The 17,447-nt window shown below is 43.0% G+C and overlaps 1 protein-coding gene across 6 annotated transcripts in view; it reads left to right on the forward strand.

Moving 5' to 3' along the window:
- The first annotated feature begins 1,935 nt into the window (after window positions 1-1,935).
- LRGUK (leucine rich repeats and guanylate kinase domain containing) overlaps window positions 1,936-17,447 on the forward strand; it is an 81,330-nt gene continuing 65,818 nt past the window's right edge. For all 6 annotated transcript variants that reach the window (XM_048836705.2, XM_048836706.2, XM_048836708.2 and 3 more), the window contains exons 1-7: window positions 1,936-2,332; window positions 4,503-4,610; window positions 5,426-5,507; window positions 6,804-6,904; window positions 7,617-7,698; window positions 13,386-13,510; window positions 16,711-16,854. In XM_048836705.2, the coding sequence (XP_048692662.2) occupies window positions 2,060-2,332; window positions 4,503-4,610; window positions 5,426-5,507; window positions 6,804-6,904; window positions 7,617-7,698; window positions 13,386-13,510; window positions 16,711-16,854 (915 nt within the window). In that variant the 5' untranslated portion in view covers window positions 1,936-2,059. The remainder of the gene's footprint in view (window positions 2,333-4,502; window positions 4,611-5,425; window positions 5,508-6,803; window positions 6,905-7,616; window positions 7,699-13,385; window positions 13,511-16,710; window positions 16,855-17,447) is intronic.

Below are 17,447 nucleotides of genomic sequence, written 5' to 3' on the forward strand. Positions count from 1 at the left end.
CTCGTCTCATCAATGCTCCAGCTGCTGGGCTGTGATTCAAATGTTCGCCTTTTTGTTCCAGTATATATATAGATCCATGGGTAATGGGCACATAGTTGTAAAAAGTGTGTCAAGTTTAATGCTGATAGACAGTAAAGTCAAAGCTGATTATGGGTACAAGATTGATTTACCCCATTTCCCAGGGTAAATCACAGTGAAGGAAATTTGAAAATAAATGTATTCTACAGAAGCCACATTACTGAAAATACCCAACAAGTACAGTTTTTTCTCAAGAGATGCCTTCTCATTTTTCAAAAACGTCCAGAGAATTTTTGTTTGCAGTGTTGTTGTAGCCGTGTTGGTCCCAGGCTATTATAGAGACAAGGTGTGTGAGTAATATCTTTTATTGGACTGTCTGTTGGTGAAAGAGACAAGTTTTGAATTTCACAGAGCTCTTCAGAAGTTGGTCCAATAAGAGATATTACCTCTCCCACCTTATCACTCACGGAATTTTTGTTTATGGGATTTTTTTTCCTGTTTTGAAAGTTGTAATTTTTTTAAATGACATTTTTAGATTTCAAAATCCAAACATTTTCAGAATGAACCTTTTTTGATGGGGTTTAGAGGGAAACCATCTTGTGACTAAGCTACCCCCTTAGAATGGCCAAAGTTACCTATTCCATCCTTCATTCCTCCCCACAAAAACAATAGGTGTTAGGATAGCCTTGTGGTTAAAACCTTGAACTGGAATTCAGAGGCCTTGGGTTCACTGCCTGGCCCTCCTACAGCCTCTTGGGGTGACCATGGGCAAGTTGCTCAGATGTCATCAGTTTTGCACCCTGTACCTGTTGCCAACTCTAGTTGGGATTCTCAACTTTGTGACCTCCCAGGTGGGTAATCACAAGCCCAGGGCTGAGACCTGGGAGCTGGCAGGAAGGCTGTTTGTATAGTTTTTAAGCCAGAAAGTTCTCTTTGCCTGAGGCAGGGGTAGTCTATTGTTTCTTGTCAAGGTCCAAATTTCTTGGTCAAGGTATAGTCAAGGTCCAAACTCCAGAGAAAATAATAAAGATAAGTAAATACAAAGATTTCGGGGTCTATTCAAAACTGTCTGGTGATCCGGATTGCCCCGCGCTCCACCTATTGTTTGAGGCTCTAAGGGTTATCCCCCTGTCCAGTATGGGATGGGGAACACCGAGCACGCCGCCGGCGTGACCTCACATGCACCGTGCATGGTGGCAGGGGTGGGGTACTGCTGGTGGGGGGTCACGCCAGTGGGGGCAGGGTCACGGCGTTCCCCGAAGCACCAGAACGTCCTGTATTCTGTGGCTGCGGCAGTGCCCACCTGGTGCCCAGGGCGGGGACCCAGCCTCCCCGCCGGCTGGCTGCACAGCCGGGCCTCTCCCGCCTGGCCTGGCTCAACCCAGACTAGGGTGACCAGCGAGCACGTGTGAAAACTTGGGAGCGGGGGTGGGGGGTAATAGGAGCCCATATTAAAAAAAAAAGCCCCAAATACAGCATCAGGACTGTCCCTATAAAGCGGGACTGCTGGTCACCCTCGCCCAGACCCCAGCACGCCCCGCACAGGACGTGGCCCTGCTCGCCGCCGCACAGCGAGCGGGGGACAGTCCTACACCAGCCGGGCAGGGATGCTGGGTGGGCTCTGCTGCGAGGCTGGGGGAGCCAGGTGCCCAGGCCGGGGGGGGGGGGCGGGGGTGTAGGCAAGGTGAGCTGTGCTGAGAACTACATCGCCCAGCATGCCCCGCGTCCCAACGGCTCTCCCTCCGGGTGGGAACTACATCGCCCAGCATGCCCCGCGTCCCAACGGCTCTCCCTCCGGGTGGGAACTACATCGCCCAGCATGCCCCGCGTCCCAACGGCTCTCCCTCGCGGTGGGAACTACATCGCCCCGCATCCGCTTGCTCCCGCTTTCCCAGGAGCCCCCGCGAGCCGGCGCCCCGTTTCCTAAGCAACGGCTGGTAAACAAGATGGCGGCAACCGGGCCCCCGCCGGGGGGCAGCCGAGTCTGAAACACCAGCACATTCGCCCCCTTCCCCGTCTACCCCCGCCCCCGCTGCTCCCCATGGCCGAGCGCGGGGGCGAGGAGGACGGCACGTGGGGGCTGCCCCGCCCCCCGCCCCAGCTCCTCGGCGGGGTCCCCCTGGGACCGACGCCGCGTGGGGACGGGCCCCGCCTCGGGCAGTCGCAGCTCAGTGGCTGCGAGCCGGAGCCGGAGCCGCAGGCGAGGGAGGAGGATTCGGACTCGGACCCGCAGCCGCAGCCCATGGAGGTTCAGCTCGGTCCCCGCCCGCGGGCTGGGGGGGGCGGGGTCTGTCCCAGGAAGGCAGCGGAAAGGGTGAGGGGGCCTGGGGTTATTGAGCCTGCAGCAGAGACGCGTGAGGGCGGATTTGACAGCAGCCTTCAGCTCCCTGAAGGGGGGTCCCAAGAGGATGGATCTAGACTGTTCTCAGTGGTGGCAGATGACAGAACAAGGAGTAATGGTCTCCTGTTGCAGTGGGGGAGGTCTAGGTTGGATATTAGGAAAAACTATTTCACTAGGAGGGTGGTGAAGCACTGGAATGGGTTCCCTAGGGAGGCGGGGGAATCTCCTTCCTGAGAGGTTTTTAAGGCCCGGCTTGACAAAGCCCTGGCTGGGATGATTTAGTTGGGGTTGGCCCTGCTTTGAGCAGGGGGTTGGACTAGATCAGTGGTTCTCAAACGGTTCGTACTGGTGACCCCCTTCACATAGCAGGTCTCTGAGTGCGACCCCCTTTAAAAATTAAAAACACTTTTTTATATATTTAACACCATTATAAATGGTGGAGGTGAAGCAGGGTTTGAGGTGGAGGCTGGCACCTCTCAACCCCCCCCCCTGCAATAACTTTGCAACCCGCTGAGGGCTCCCAACCCCCAGTTTGCGAACCCCTGGACTAGATGACCTTCTGAGGTCTCTTCCAACCCTAATGTTCTATGATTCTATGACTGAGCCATTAAGGGCCGAGCTGGGCAGCACTTCCTCTGCCAGGAGGCCGCAGCCCTGTGGGATCTGCCCTGACGGTGATGGGGAAGCTCCTTCCCTTTGAGCACGCAGCCCGGCTGGGGGTATGACCCAGCTCACAGGTGTTTGGAGGGTGTGGGGACGCCCGGCCCGGGTGGACAGACTGGGGCTGTGTAGACCTTGCCGTTTGGGCTGGAGCTCAGGCTCTCATGTCTAGGCAGCGGGGTGGGAGCCGCAACTCCAAAGCCCTCTGTCTACACAGCTATTTGTAGCGGGGGCAGCTCTGCCAGCCTGCCTGAATCTGTTGACCACTGGCTGGGTGGTCTGGCAGTGCCCTCCCTTGGTGTCACTGCCAGGCAGGGCAGGGGGATCTGATCATGAATTTTCTTGTCACTCCCCCCCCTCAGTGTGTCACTGTGTCAGACAGAAGGAGGGGCATAGCTGAGGCTATTTCCCTGCCCTCCATTCCTCCCTCCCCTGTGTTGCTTCCATCAGTGGGGAACTGGTGTGTTTTCTTCTTCTGCACCCTACCGGTTACCTGCCAGAAAGGAGCAGAAAGCAGGCTGGCATGCAAATTGCTGAATTAATGCAGGAGAGCAAAGGCACCTCAGCGTAGCTGTGTGCAATGTATGTGCCCAGCCCTGACGTTCAGTACCTTCCCAGGAAGGCGTGGATTTGTTTCCTTTCATCTGTCTCTAATCTACCCATTACCAAGGCATTATCACCTCATATTTTTTAATCATGTCTTAAATATCTCTGTAGCACCATCCACTGTAGTATCTCTGTAGCTCCAATTGCTGTAGGAGGTGCTAGGATTTGCATTATTACTCTTTGATAAATTATTTATCTTTGGTCCCTAGATATGAGATCATTGTGTGGCTTTTCCAAGCTCATAGGAATTTCACAAATCATTGGCTTATTTTCTCATTAAACCTGTGCACTGGTTCACTAGTGCCATCTGTTAACCACCCCCTTTGGCAGAGGACTGGTTGTTTTCTGAAAAGGATTTCACGTTACTCAGGCAAAAAAATGTTAAGGGGCCATTGATTCTCTGGATGTGTTAGTTTTTGAGTACCCAGCTTGAGATATTTTGGGTCTGATCTGCAGAAGAACTGAGCATTCATAACCCAGTTGAAGTCTAAGGGAGATACGTGCACTCAGCGCCTCTGCAGATCAAGCCCTTTCTAAAGTTGAGAATCTGAAATGTGAGGTACAGAAAACTAAATGGCCCCTTTTGAAAATGTTGAAGTCAGCCTTTTCTATTGCCCATGTGAGAGTTCAGAGCTAGTGTACAGTATGTTCTAGTATGTTTTGAATGCTAAAGTTATATCCAATGTTTTTGTTTTTCGGAGTGTATAAAGCTGTTGCAAATGGTGCCGCAGCAGGGACATGAGGCTAGAACTAAAACCTGTGTTCTGTTCTGACTTGCATCCGATGCAATCCCAGTGACTTCAGTAGGATTGAACAGTATAGTATTTGGTTTCTTAAATCTACCTAAGAGTGTGTCTGTCCTTCTGGTGTTTTGCAGGAACATTTTGATGGGGTACTGGATGAAGATACTGTCGGTGAGGCCCTGTACAAACTGGGGCGTTCAGCCCCTGGCGCCAAGTTTGTTTACCTTAATCTGTTGCTTTCAGTGAGTACAACCAAAGAACAAACATCTTTCAGCAGAGCCATCATTGTGATCACTCATGTGATTATCTGCTCACAAGGGTCACCCTAATCTGAGCTTCACTCTTAACAGGCGATGGCCTGCGTGGCAAGATATGTCTTCTTTTTCAGGAGGCAGGCGTAATTGTTTCACCTTCTGTAGATGACACTTCTGTGCCTGTATGAGGGGACCTTTGGAAGGCTGTGACTTCACTCCTGAATCAGTCCCTCTTTGTTTTCTATTGGGAACAGCTATAGCTGTAGGTGTCAGGGATTCTCTTTATTCTGTCTCCAGGGTAACTTCCTACAGTACTCTTGTTCTGCTCAGTCAGAGCAGAGGAGGAGAAGCGGGAGGTGATAATCCCCTTGGAATACAGCCTGTAACATCACTCTGGTGGGAGGTAATTGTTGCTGTCCAAGATCCATGGGCAACCATGGAGACAAATGTATTACTGCCTTTTTGAACAGTCTCAAGGTAAAGACAGCACAGATTAAGGCAGCTGTGTGGCAATAATTGAACTTGGTGGCTAAGTTGTTACAGACAAATTGCACTACCTTAAAGAACTAAATGTAGGAGTAGGTAATTTAAAAAAAAAAATTAGCAGAGTTGAACCGAGTTAAAGATGATTCGCCACAGATTCCTCTTATATGCAGCCTGATGTGGCATTCCCTGTGGATGCAGCCATCTCTCTTGACTGCATTTTTTTTTTCTGCTTTTACTTTTTCCCCCATTTGTGTCTGGTTTTGGGCATGTGGTTACACAGCGAGTTATTAAAGCTTCTTTGCTTTTTATTTTCCCAGGGATGTAATTTAAGTGACATTAGCATTCTCTCCAGATACATTCACCTAGAGAAGTTGGAGCTTTCATACAATAAAATTAATGGTATGTAGTAAGTACTCTAGTAAACTCTTGGCTTGTAAAATCATTTAAGATGAAAAATGCAGTGTTCTGTGTAGCTTTAATATCACAAAAACCTGTCCACACATTAATGACATCACTAATCCAACTCTGTGGAGTGATACAGTAGCTGCGTCTCCTTGAGAATGATTTACTGATGGTATTCATAGAGCTGTACCAGCATATGCTAGGCAACATGAAAGTAAAGATTATTGTCCAGTTTACTATGTGGACATAAAGTGCAAACAACCATGTTAGTGCAAGGTTAAGGTGGAGATTTTACACTTGCAAACATCAGAGCACATAAAGTTATGTCTGTGATAGCTATTCCAGTCTTGGGAGTTCTCTTCGGGAAAGATTTCCAGCTGAGGTTGAAGTGTACCAAATTGCGTGCTGCTTTTATGGATGATCACAACTGGGGAGTAGGACGAGACCCACCAGACTAACAATCAGGTCTCATGTCATTTTATTCTGTGTTTGCTCAGCACCTAGCACAATGGGTCCTGGTCCATGGTTATTAATAATAATAATTAATAAGTAAGGCCTGTGCAGTAACCTGCTGCATCATGTAGCCTCTGCCTTAGTACTTATACATTTGGAGAGCTGGAGATCAGTGCACCTCTGTGACTGTAACAACCTCGCTGTGCCCATTTTACTTTTTTCCAAGTAGAGTACCAAATAGATGCCTGAACTGAATAGGGCCCTTCTCCCAAGAGATAATCACTCCTTTCTTGACCCCTTTAAGATTATGTCTTTTATGAAATAATTACTAATATCTAAATTCAGGGGGGGAAATCACATGCTCTGCTATTATGCATATACCTCTTAAAATAGGTGTGAGTGATGCTGTGTGGAAGATAGATAATTTGTGACTGATCTAAATATACATATTCAGCCTTGTATGAGACTAAAGAGCCTAAGTAACTTTTGGAAATGAGATTTAGGCTCATAAATCACTTAGGCTCTTTTGAAAATTTTATCTCTAGGTGACAAAGTTAAATTAGGATGATAGAAAACTAAACCAATTTTAAAAAATAGGGATTTGATTTAGGAATTGGGCGTTTATCTCTGTCTTGAGTTGTTCACAAAGTATCTTTTGTGTAGGAAGAGGTGCGAATACATTGAATTACTGCGTGCCAAGCCTTGCTTTGTGTCTTGCATGATTTAAAATTGATTTTTGGTTGCTAGTGGGTGTAATTACTATATTATATTATGACTCTGTAATCTATGTATTTCCCTATGTATTATTTTACTTAATTTGCCGTTTTCCCTTTGTTATAGATCTGTCTTGTGTCAGTCACATGCCTTACTTACTGGAACTTGATGCTTCCAATAATGAACTGACTACATACTTTGATTTCAAGCCACCTAAAAATCTCAAGGTAAGTTGTGAAAAATGTCCTTTGTCAGGTTTGAATTCAAAGAGGCCTTTTAAACGTAATTTAGATTCTATATTAGGCCAGGCAAAGAGATCAAACTTTCTTTGTCCCCTACACATCCATCTTATTCTGGTTGCCATTTAAAAAAAATAATTGCACCTCTCATTTGGTTTCACGTTCCTGAACCCCAAACACTATGGGAATGGCATTTTACACAGTTCGTTGTACTGGTTAAGATTTTGCCAAATGAATCAAATCTTGAATGGAATCAATTCTTACCTTTCAGACTGACTGGTACCAATTGATACTGTGAAAGATGTGTGTGAAGTATAGTCATATATTGTTCCACTTTCTCTGCTATTGTTTTGATATAGTCCACTATGGTTTACAAAGATCTGTATATTATTTTGAAACACTACCACTATGGATTCCTCTGCTTTCCCTTCCTGATCTCTAATCTTTATGCATCATTGCCAGGACCATTTAATATTGTCTGTAGGAGGAACAAAGAATAGCTAATGAAGCTTCCAAAATTTGAGTTATGTATCTAATAAAAAACCCTTTTGTTATGTCTCACCATGTATTAATATTAATGACCCTTTTATTTTGTCTACAAAACCCACCACAAATATAATGGAAAAGCCAGTTAGTTTCACAGGGGAGTGGAAAGTGCAGAAGAAAGAAAAGCAACCGTGTGTGTCCTTTTTCTCTTCAGGAGGTGGATTTCTCGTACAATCAAATACCTGAAATGCGTGATCTGTCTGCATACCAGTCACTTACTAAACTCACACTGGACCGTATCCTTTGTGGAAACCACAACAGGAGAAGGTAGTTTGTTGTTGTTTTTGTGAAGGTTGTTCATTCTGTGTAGCTGCCCATCTTTACTATGTAGCTTCACTCAACCATACAATTCTGCCTTGAAAATCAAGGTGAAATAGTTTTAAATCTAATGATGAAATTGATTTTAACTTAGTAAAACATTCATATTTATAAAGGCAGGGTGGGTGGGAGTGTTTGTGAAGATCAAATTCTCTATGCTTGTCAAGGGAAAACAAAAAACCTTCATGGCCTGAAAAGCTAAGAAAGCCGTGAATCATACTCCCCAGACATGGCAAAGATGATAAACAAATGCTCACTGCAGCACTGGGATATGAAGTGTGATCTTTGGAGTTTACTTAAACTCCTTTGTGCTCAGATGCAGGATTTCCCTAAGCTATAAGTGAGAAGCTGGGAGGGGAAGACAGGGTAAATCTCTCCAAAGTTGCCTGTTGTGTACATTTCCTCTAAAGCTCAGATACTGGCCACTATCAGGGCAGAATACTGGGCTAGATGGACCATTGGTGTGACCCAGTCTGATTGTTCTTATGATATACACCTGTTAAAGAAAGAATTTAATGTTAATATGAATAATAAATAATAATTACTTGGGCCTGTGGTATTAATTTAGATGTCATATATGGGCTAAACATGTTAACATAATCAAGTCACTGTCCAACATTAAACAGTGTTAAATAAGGTCTGTGGTTTTGTATACAGAGACCTCAGCCTGCTTAGTACCATGGCAAACACACCATTAACAATCCTTTGAACTTTAGAAGGAAAAAGAGTTAACACATTTGAAATGTTAAATATTAAATAAGGCTTTCATTTTGAATAATATCCCTTATTCCTTTTTACTGGAGAGTTTTTAAAAGAAAAAAACAACCACCTTGTTTGACAGTCTCTTAGGTAGATGATAATAGCTGTCCATTTGAGGAAGAGAGAAGTTAGTTGAGACAGACTGGAGCTGCTGCTGTTAAAGTCTGATCCTGTTTCATCCCAGGTGGCGGTTGGGATCCAGCTATAGCTAGCAAAGGTGGTGATGTCATCTGGGTCCCTCTCTCTGGCTCAGCCTGGTCAGGACATCTTTCAGGATTAGGATGAAGAAGTTCTGGGGTCCCAGGAGATGGTGGGGGTGGAACCCATGATGGTGAAGCTTGGACCTGTAGCCAATTTTTCTCCCCAAATCTCTTCCTTTAAGGACCCCAAAAGGGAGTGATAGGTGGAATAGCCCACTCCCTCTTTATTTTGTCCACCAATTAGGTCTAGTTTCCAACACACCAATTTTGGTTCACTGATTTTTGGTTGCACACTTTTCTGGTTTACCAAGCGTGATCTTAACACAGTCCTTAAGTTATATAAGGAGACTTTTTTTTATTTGGACTAATTCAATCTTTCTGTCTCTCTTTTGGTCCTTTTCCCATCAACATTTGTTATTCTGGCTTATTGTGACATTTTATAAGCTGTCATGTACTTGTTACAATTGAGCTCATAATTAGGGTAAATTTGTAGGCCCAATTATTACAATAAGCCTCAGTCATGGACCAGGACCCCCATTGTGCTAGGTGCTGGACAAAAGCCAAACAAAAAGACAGTGCCTGCCCCAAAGAACTTATAATCCAAGTACAGTATAAGACAAAAGACAATGGATGGATACTGACAGATGGGGGGAGTACAAGGAAACAGACAGTGTTAATCACCAGGATTTGAAAGGTCTCAGCACATCAATGGCTTAACAGTTGTCGGGATTTTGTTGGCGTCACAGTGAAGGAGAGTTAATGGGCAGGAAGTTCCTGCTTTTCGCATTGAAGGGGGTTCAGCATTTATGTAGATTTAATTTGATTGACTGAAAATCAACTTGGTGACAGGTGAGCTGCTTTAACTGAAAAAACTTTCTGCTGTGTAACCTCAAAAGTAGCTAAAATGGACTGATTTTCAGGTTCCCACAGAGTCCGGGAAAGTTAAGGCTATTAAATGTCAGTGTACAAGATCGTGCTTGTATATGAGGTAAGACTACACATGGTGCAAATTGTTCTCAAAAACACCTTTCAGTCTGTGAGTATGCTGCCCAGGTTGTGGGGTAGTAAACCTCATTCTGGTGGAGATCTGATAAGGATGTGTTAGATACTTAAGTTTTTCCACGGTCTGCTTTTCCAAGGCACCTGCTGTGCAGAACTGTCCTTATTCCTCCTGAAGGCTCTCCTTCTCCTACACTTTTCTAAGGCTTGGTCAAGGGTGTGACAAAAACTCCATTATAGACACAGCTGTGCTGACAGAAGCGTGCTTCTGTCCGCTTAGGTAATGGGATTCAGAGGGGAGGTGTTCCTACATGGACAGAAAACCTCCTTCTGTTGGTGCACACCACATTTACACTAGGGGGCTATACAACCATAGCCATGCCAGTAAAGGGTCTGTAGTCTAGACACGGTCTAAGCTAATGCTCTGTGTTGCTCTTTTGTATTCCCATGTAAGCTTATAAATGCTTACTGAGCCTTAGGAACCTCTTTTCTCCTGCCTTGCACATTACATCCTGAGTCTGCTCCAGGAGGAGAGGATTGCAGGCTGTATCATTTTGGTTCCTTGTCTTCTATACTCAAGTAACCCTATTACTGAAGGATGTTATTTCAGGATTCTTATTTCTCACAGGGGTGGTTAGCTCATTTGCAGGGTTTTCATGTTACATTATTGACAAGTTTCATAAGGTGTACAGGTGACATGATTCTTGTTGGAGAATGGCACTGAGATGCCATTCAAATTTCCTATTGCAAAGCAAAAATAACGTGACCAAAGAAAAGGGTCAAGGGTTGTTATCACTGATTTGAATAGGAATTAGGATTTTTCATTTGCTTTGAATGCAGTAGTTCAATATCTTTATTTGCTGGCAACAAATCAAATGAATCAATATGGGAAGAACAACTGTGTGTATGAGTGCATCAGGACCATTTGAAATTCAGAACATGAATGCAGAGTTTAAAATGCAACATGGCACCATTCCTAACTTGTGTCAAGCAAAACTCTCAGAAGACATGGCAGCCAAAACAAGCTGTTCTTATAATCTACAAATGAAACAACATTTCTTAGATATCTTACAGTGGTGAAAGTGTTTGGGATGCATTTCTTAGCAGACAGTAACTAAGCATCTCTTGCCATATTTCAGTGAGTTGTGATGCAGATGGTAAGGTCATTACAAGTTTTCCTGACAGTTGCACACACAAACTTACCTGACAGGATTATAAATTAATCTTCGTAGAGGAAATTGTCTAAAACAGAAAGGAATACAGTTTACTAAGGCAGTAATACCTGACCAACCAGTTGTAGTGGGCCATTAAGATTCTAAAATCGGTTGTTAGTGCTGACTGATCTCCTGCATCTTATTGGTGCAATCACCTTTTATTTTACGTTTGTAATCTCTTGGAACCTAATAGGCTGGTGTTCTACTTACTGGCAATCAATGAGTGAGTGGGTCCACTGTGACCAATATCAATCATGTGCCCACTGAAGTTTTGCCATAGGCTTCAATTGGAAGAGGAGCAACCCTATTTTGTCAGAAAGTCACTGTCTAACTATCAAGTGTGGTACACTTAATCCTGCCTCAGCACAGGGGGATGGACTAGATGACCTCTTGAGGTCTCTTCCAGTCCTACATTCTATTGTGGTCTGAGTGCACTTTTCAAAATACGTCAAGCAGCCTAGCATAGGCCTAAAATAGGCATAAAATGATAGCTCTACAGTAGGAAAATGATAGATCCTACTAGGTAGGAATCTAGGTTAGAATGTAGTGTTGGGGTTTAGTTATAGTTTGACACTGTTAGTGCAGATTGGGCCAACCCGTGTTAGGGGGTGTGTGGCAAAAGCTGGCCAAACCCTGTCATTCAGCACAACAACAGTCAGCCTATGGAACTCGTTGCCTGGGAATGTTGTGAAGGCCAAAAGTATAACTTGGTTCAAAAAATAATTAGAGAAGTTCATGGAGGATAGGCCCATCAGTGGCTATTAGCCAAGATGGTCAGGGATGCAACGCCATGCTCTGGGTGTCCCTAAACCTCTAATTGCCAGAAGCTGAGACTGGATCACAGGTGATGGATCACTCAATAAATTGCCCTGTTCTGTTCATTCCCTTTGAATCATCTGGCACCAGCCACTGTTGGAAGACAAGATACTGGGCTAGATGTGCCGCTGTTCTTGTGTTCTTATAACTAGATTGTATTTTCTTTCATTACCCTTGTAGGATAAATGCAGCTCCTAATTGCATTTGATTAGAATTATTGGTATGGTTCTGGCAAGGAAAAAATAACCTGATTGTTTGTCTACAGGCATCTAAGAATTGAAATGTGGTTGGTTGTGTTACAAAAAGAAGTCGCTGTCCCAGTTTTCAGACTGGTATCATTCTCTCATGTACATTAAAATGAAATATTGTTGCCCCTGTGATTGCATAAAGGCATCACTCTGAATCCTGCTTATTCTACTTTGGAGTATTGTAGCAGGGTTTCTTATTTATATTCTCTTGTTTTTAAAGTGTCTGATTCCATTTTGGTCTTATGTGATATGGTTAGTTTTGCCTTTGCTTTACTTTAAATTAAAATGACACAGTCACCACCACTTGGACACAGAATCACTACTGAGACTGTTATAACTTACTTCAAATTCAAGTAAAAATTTGAATGCCTAAATAATATCATGGATAATGTATATTATACTTATTTATTGTTATGTTTTATGGTCTATGCAGTAATGCTTTGGGGTCTTATTGTGCTAGGTGCTGCACAAGTGTATAGTAAAGTATAGTCCCTGCCTCAAAGAATTTATAATCTTGCATCTTGGATCCTGCAACTGACTTGAATCATAGAATCAAGGTTGGAAGGGACCTCAGGAGGCCATCTAGTCCAAGCCCCTGCTCAAAGAAGACTTTCCCTTGGTGAATTCATGCTGATTTGCCCATGACTTGCCCTTGGTGAATCCATGCTGACTGTTCCTGATCACTTTCCTCTCCTCTAAGTGTTTCACAATTGATTCCTTGGGGACCTGCTCCATGATTTTTCCAGGGACTGAGGTGAGTCTGACTGGCCTGTAGTTCCCCAGATCCTCCTCCTTCCCTTTTTTAAAGATAGGCACTACATTAGCCTTTTTCCAGTCATCCGGGACCTCCCCGGATCTCCATGAGTTTTCAAAGATAACGGCCGATGGCTCTGCAATCACATCTGCCAACAGCTTTAGCACCCTCGGATGCAGTGCATCCGGCCCCATGGACTTGTGCTCGTCCAGCTTTCCTAAATAGTCCTGAACCACTTCTGTCTCCACAGAGGGCTGGTCACCTCCTCCCCATGCTGTGCTGCCCAATGCAGTAGTCTGGGAGCTGAGCTGACCTTGTTCATGAAGACAGAGGCAAAACTTGACATGGGTGGAGCCCCATTGACTTCAGTGGACCTCCCAACAGGTGTAAAGAACTGCCCACATGCACGCAGTTGCAGGATTGGGGCTCGGGCTTGAGAGACAAGATGTAATTGGTGGTTGAAACAAATAAGTTACAGTGGAAGGAGGAAGACACGGCTGTTAGTAAAATGAACGTCTGTATACGAGAGAGAAACCGACCTGCTAACTTAGTTCTAAATATTGCTATGATTTTTTGCATGTGATTATTTTCCTTAAGTGCAACACTGATGCATAGATAATAATATAGAGGAGATCAAAGGGCTAGAGAAGTGCCATAGTTTGACTTATCTTAGCTTGGCACACAACAGGATCACTACAATCAATGGCCTGAAAAACTTACCTATCAAAATACTCTGTCTGGTAAGTGATGAGTTAATTTTTTTTAATAAAGGCTTTCTTTTTTAAATGGTCTAGTTCATCTCCTTAAGAAATGTATTTGTGTTAAGTAAAGGCTGGTTTCCATAGTTCTGTTTATAGTGGTTACAAGTAAACTTTGGTTAAAAGTTTGCTTTTGTACTGTATACTGTTTTAGTAATGTCCTATCTCATTTTCTCTTTGGTAACCCTTTTAGAAGATAAAAATATCAACAGTGTGTGAGCCCTAAATATAACGTTTGAAAGAATCAAAACTTTATTTTGAAAGAATCAGATGTGTATAGAAAAAATGAATTAATTAAAAAATTGAAAAGGGTGATGTTTTGAAATAGACATTCCCTTGCAAAGTTGTTTTGGTTTAGAGTAGCATGGGATCTGAGGGGTGAAAGGGAAACTGACCAGTCTACATTTATTTTCCAAGATGAGTAAAATTCAGTAAGTTAATAACATCAATTATAGAAGAAAACTTATTTTGAGGCTCTTGAAGTCAAAGTGGCAACATGGTCCAATGAATAAGTCATGGGCCTTATTTCAGGATATGTTGGTTCTGTTCCTGACTCCCACACTGTGTGGTTCGCTTACCTCAGTGTGCCTTTGTGTCTCAGTTTCCCCTTCTGTAAAATGGGGATAATACCTAGCCTTATTTGTAAAGCCCTTTGCGATTCTTTAGTGAAAAGTGCTACGTAAATGCTAAGTAGTAATAGCTGTAAGTGGTGGTAGAAACGTATATAAGAATATTTTTAAATGAGCTGAAAGTGTGCTTTTAAATCGTTGTAAAAGCACAAAGTACATTTTTCCACCTCTTCATTTTATTTTCTTTGTAATTATGATCTTTAAAATAATGTAATTGATATCTTCAAGAACTTGAATCTGAAAATACATATGTACCTGCTTAAGTTTATACACATTAATAGCAAATAAATACATTAGTGTGTCATGTAAAGCAAGTTCTTTATTTTTAAGTCCATAAAATTTTTAATTTGTTTTTTCTGTGCTAACGTACAAAATGGCACCGTAGTATAGAAAAGAATAGTTAAATCCTACATAAGTCAAATGCAGTTGTTCCTTGCACTTCTTTAACTGATTGTCTTATTTTAATATGCACTAGAATGTGTTCATTTTTAATAGTGGACAAAGTAATGAGCACTCTTGTATTTCAGGCATACCATTCTTTGCAAATCCCTCAGTGCCAGTGAATCTGGAGCTCTGGCTCTCAGTAGAAGTAGAAAAGATTGATTCAGATTGAGAAAAATCCTATATTTAAAAAAAATTAAATGAATTATGAACTGGTTGAAAACTAAATTTTCAGAAAGATCTCTTTTCTCTTTATACAGTGTAAAAAACACTTATTCATCCTTTTCTTTACGTAGCAACAGAGCAAGTCACCTAACTTCTCTGTTTCTGTTTCCCCATCTGTAAAAGGGGCTAATAATACTTATACCTAATTAGTTGTATTTGAAAATGTTTTGAAGGTGAAAACTGCTATGAAACTGCAAAGCATTATTAATATGACCACGTTCTGTATTTTTGTATTTCCATTCTACTGTGACTGCTCACATAAAGACTTCTCTTTTTTCTTTAATCAGCAAAGTAGGTAATCACATAAAAATGATGTAAATAGTGAAATTTCAATGTAGTGTTTTCTTTTACAAATTCAGGGAAGATGTAAACAGACTGTACATGGCAGAAAAAGGTTATTTTTTCCTGTTGATTCAGCTTTCTTTCCCATTCCCTCTTGAGCTCTTTAGGAAAGAAAATAGAACAGTCTCAAGTTCAGAAGAAGGAACATCAGTAACTGAAAAAACTGCTTAGATATGCCAAAGAGGCCATATTCTGCCCTTGTTTGCAAAAAATAATGAATAGTGCTGTAATGAACTGGATGCTCAGGAAGTTTACACTTTCCAAAAGAGGATTCCTCACACAAATCCCTTGGTGCACAGAAATTTGTTTGTACCATTTGCACAGCACTTTGCAACTACGACTCTTAGCTGTACCTTATTGAGCAGAAGTCTCATGAGGAAGAGGGAGGGAAGAGAGAGTGTCCTTGCTATTAATAGCCCGATCAAAGATTTAAAAGTCAGGAAAAATGTCAATGGTAGACAACCGGATCAACATTGCAATGCATTTATTTATTTATTTCTCTAGTTCCTAAATATTTATTAATAGCATTTGAACTTCCAAAATAGCTTTCAGCATACAGTGACGCTGGTGGAATGAGATACGTAGCTTTCAAGGTTATGGTTACAGATTGCATCAGTAATTGGGGCCCAAGATTAACGCACAAGCTAGCATGCTATACCATGCTAAGAGTTGATAATAGGGATGGCTGTATGATTGATGGGGCTTCAAGAAATGAAACTACCTAGAACCTATGCAGAAACATGTGATCTTCTCATCTGTTTTCTCTTGTGGAGAAAGGGGAATCAGGCCTTGTGTGGTGTACAATGAAAAGCTACTTCAGGGGCCCCCAAAAGCACTGAGTAATCCCAACTATCAGATTCTGATATGCTTCCTTACAATAATTTCAGTGGTGGTATTAATGGAGTAAGATACTACCCAAACTAGAGATTTCCTTAGGTTAACAACCCACTGAGGTGAATAAGATAAGTTGACACATCAGAGAGCTATTGTTTCAGGCTGCCTGCAGAGTCAGGAAAATAACAGTATATTGGTTTATGTACAGTTTACATTTTGATCTTTTTGCAGGCATATAGGTAACAAACATAATTTTTAAATAGATGAAAGCTTGGCTTCTGGGCACAATTCTACCGTGGTGAGGGGATTCTGTAGCCACTTCCATGGCTATGAAATTGCAGAGAAAATCAGGGCCCAGTTTATTTTACTGACACGCATCACCAACCTGCTGCTTAAGGTAGTGCACTGAAGATAAACCAGTCAAGAGGTTGCCCCGTTGGTTACTTCTTGAGTAGAATGAGAAATTATAAACTGGCATCTCAAGGTGAGGATGGGATTAATATGAGGGACAATGTTACTTTCATGCAATGCTAATGTATACAAGACCCAGGAGAAGAGAAATGGCCTGTCCTGTTCTACTAAGACTGTAAATGGTATTTAAAGTGAACACAGAAATTACCCATTTAGACAGTAGGATGTTGTTCCTTGTCAGAAACATTTTTTTCATGAAAGCTGATGAGAACTTATTATATACTTTGGATTGATTTTCAGTGCTCTAACCAGATTGAGAAGATAACCGGTTTGGAGGACCTGAAAGTCTTGCAGAACTTGGACTTGTCTAGTAATAAAATCAGCAGCTTAGAAGGTTTGGAGGAGCATGATCTACTAGAAGTGATCAACCTAGAAAATAATCAGGTAACATCCTTCATACTAATCTGAATTGTTTTTAGCTTTACCGTCTCTTTCTGAAATTCAGCTCTTCGAAGGTTCAGCCAAAAATCGCATAACGCTACAAGAAAGAAATGACTTTCACTTTACAACCCATTCTGCCACCCTTGCTTATGTTGAGTAGAACCTTACTCCCTGCTCTTGTTTAATTGCTTGGACTAATTTCTGTTTATGTGGGTAACTCTGAGGGAGCATTTAGTGCTCATGACAGCGTTCCCTAGAATGAATACCACATTGCAGGGAACGGCTGCACAGGCACTGACTCTGGGCGCTACGGGACTGGAGCACCCTTGGGAAAAAAAATAGTGGGAGCTCAGCACCCACCGGTCACCCAGATCAGCTCCGTGCCTCCCCCCCCAGCGCCTCCCACCCACCATGATCAGCTGTTCAGTGGCGTGCAGGAGGCATTGTGTGGGAAGAGGAGGAGTGGGGGATGGGAAGAGGCAAGGGGGAAGGGGTGGAGTGGGGGCGGGGCCTGGGGTGGAGTGGAGTGGGGGTCCAACACCCTCGGGGAAATCACAAAGTCAGTGCCTCTGAATGGCTGTGCTGCCTTCTTCCAT

This window comes from Caretta caretta, chromosome 1 (assembly GCF_965140235.1).
Source record: "Caretta caretta isolate rCarCar2 chromosome 1, rCarCar1.hap1, whole genome shotgun sequence".
Taxonomy (NCBI): Eukaryota; Metazoa; Chordata; order Testudines; family Cheloniidae; genus Caretta; species Caretta caretta.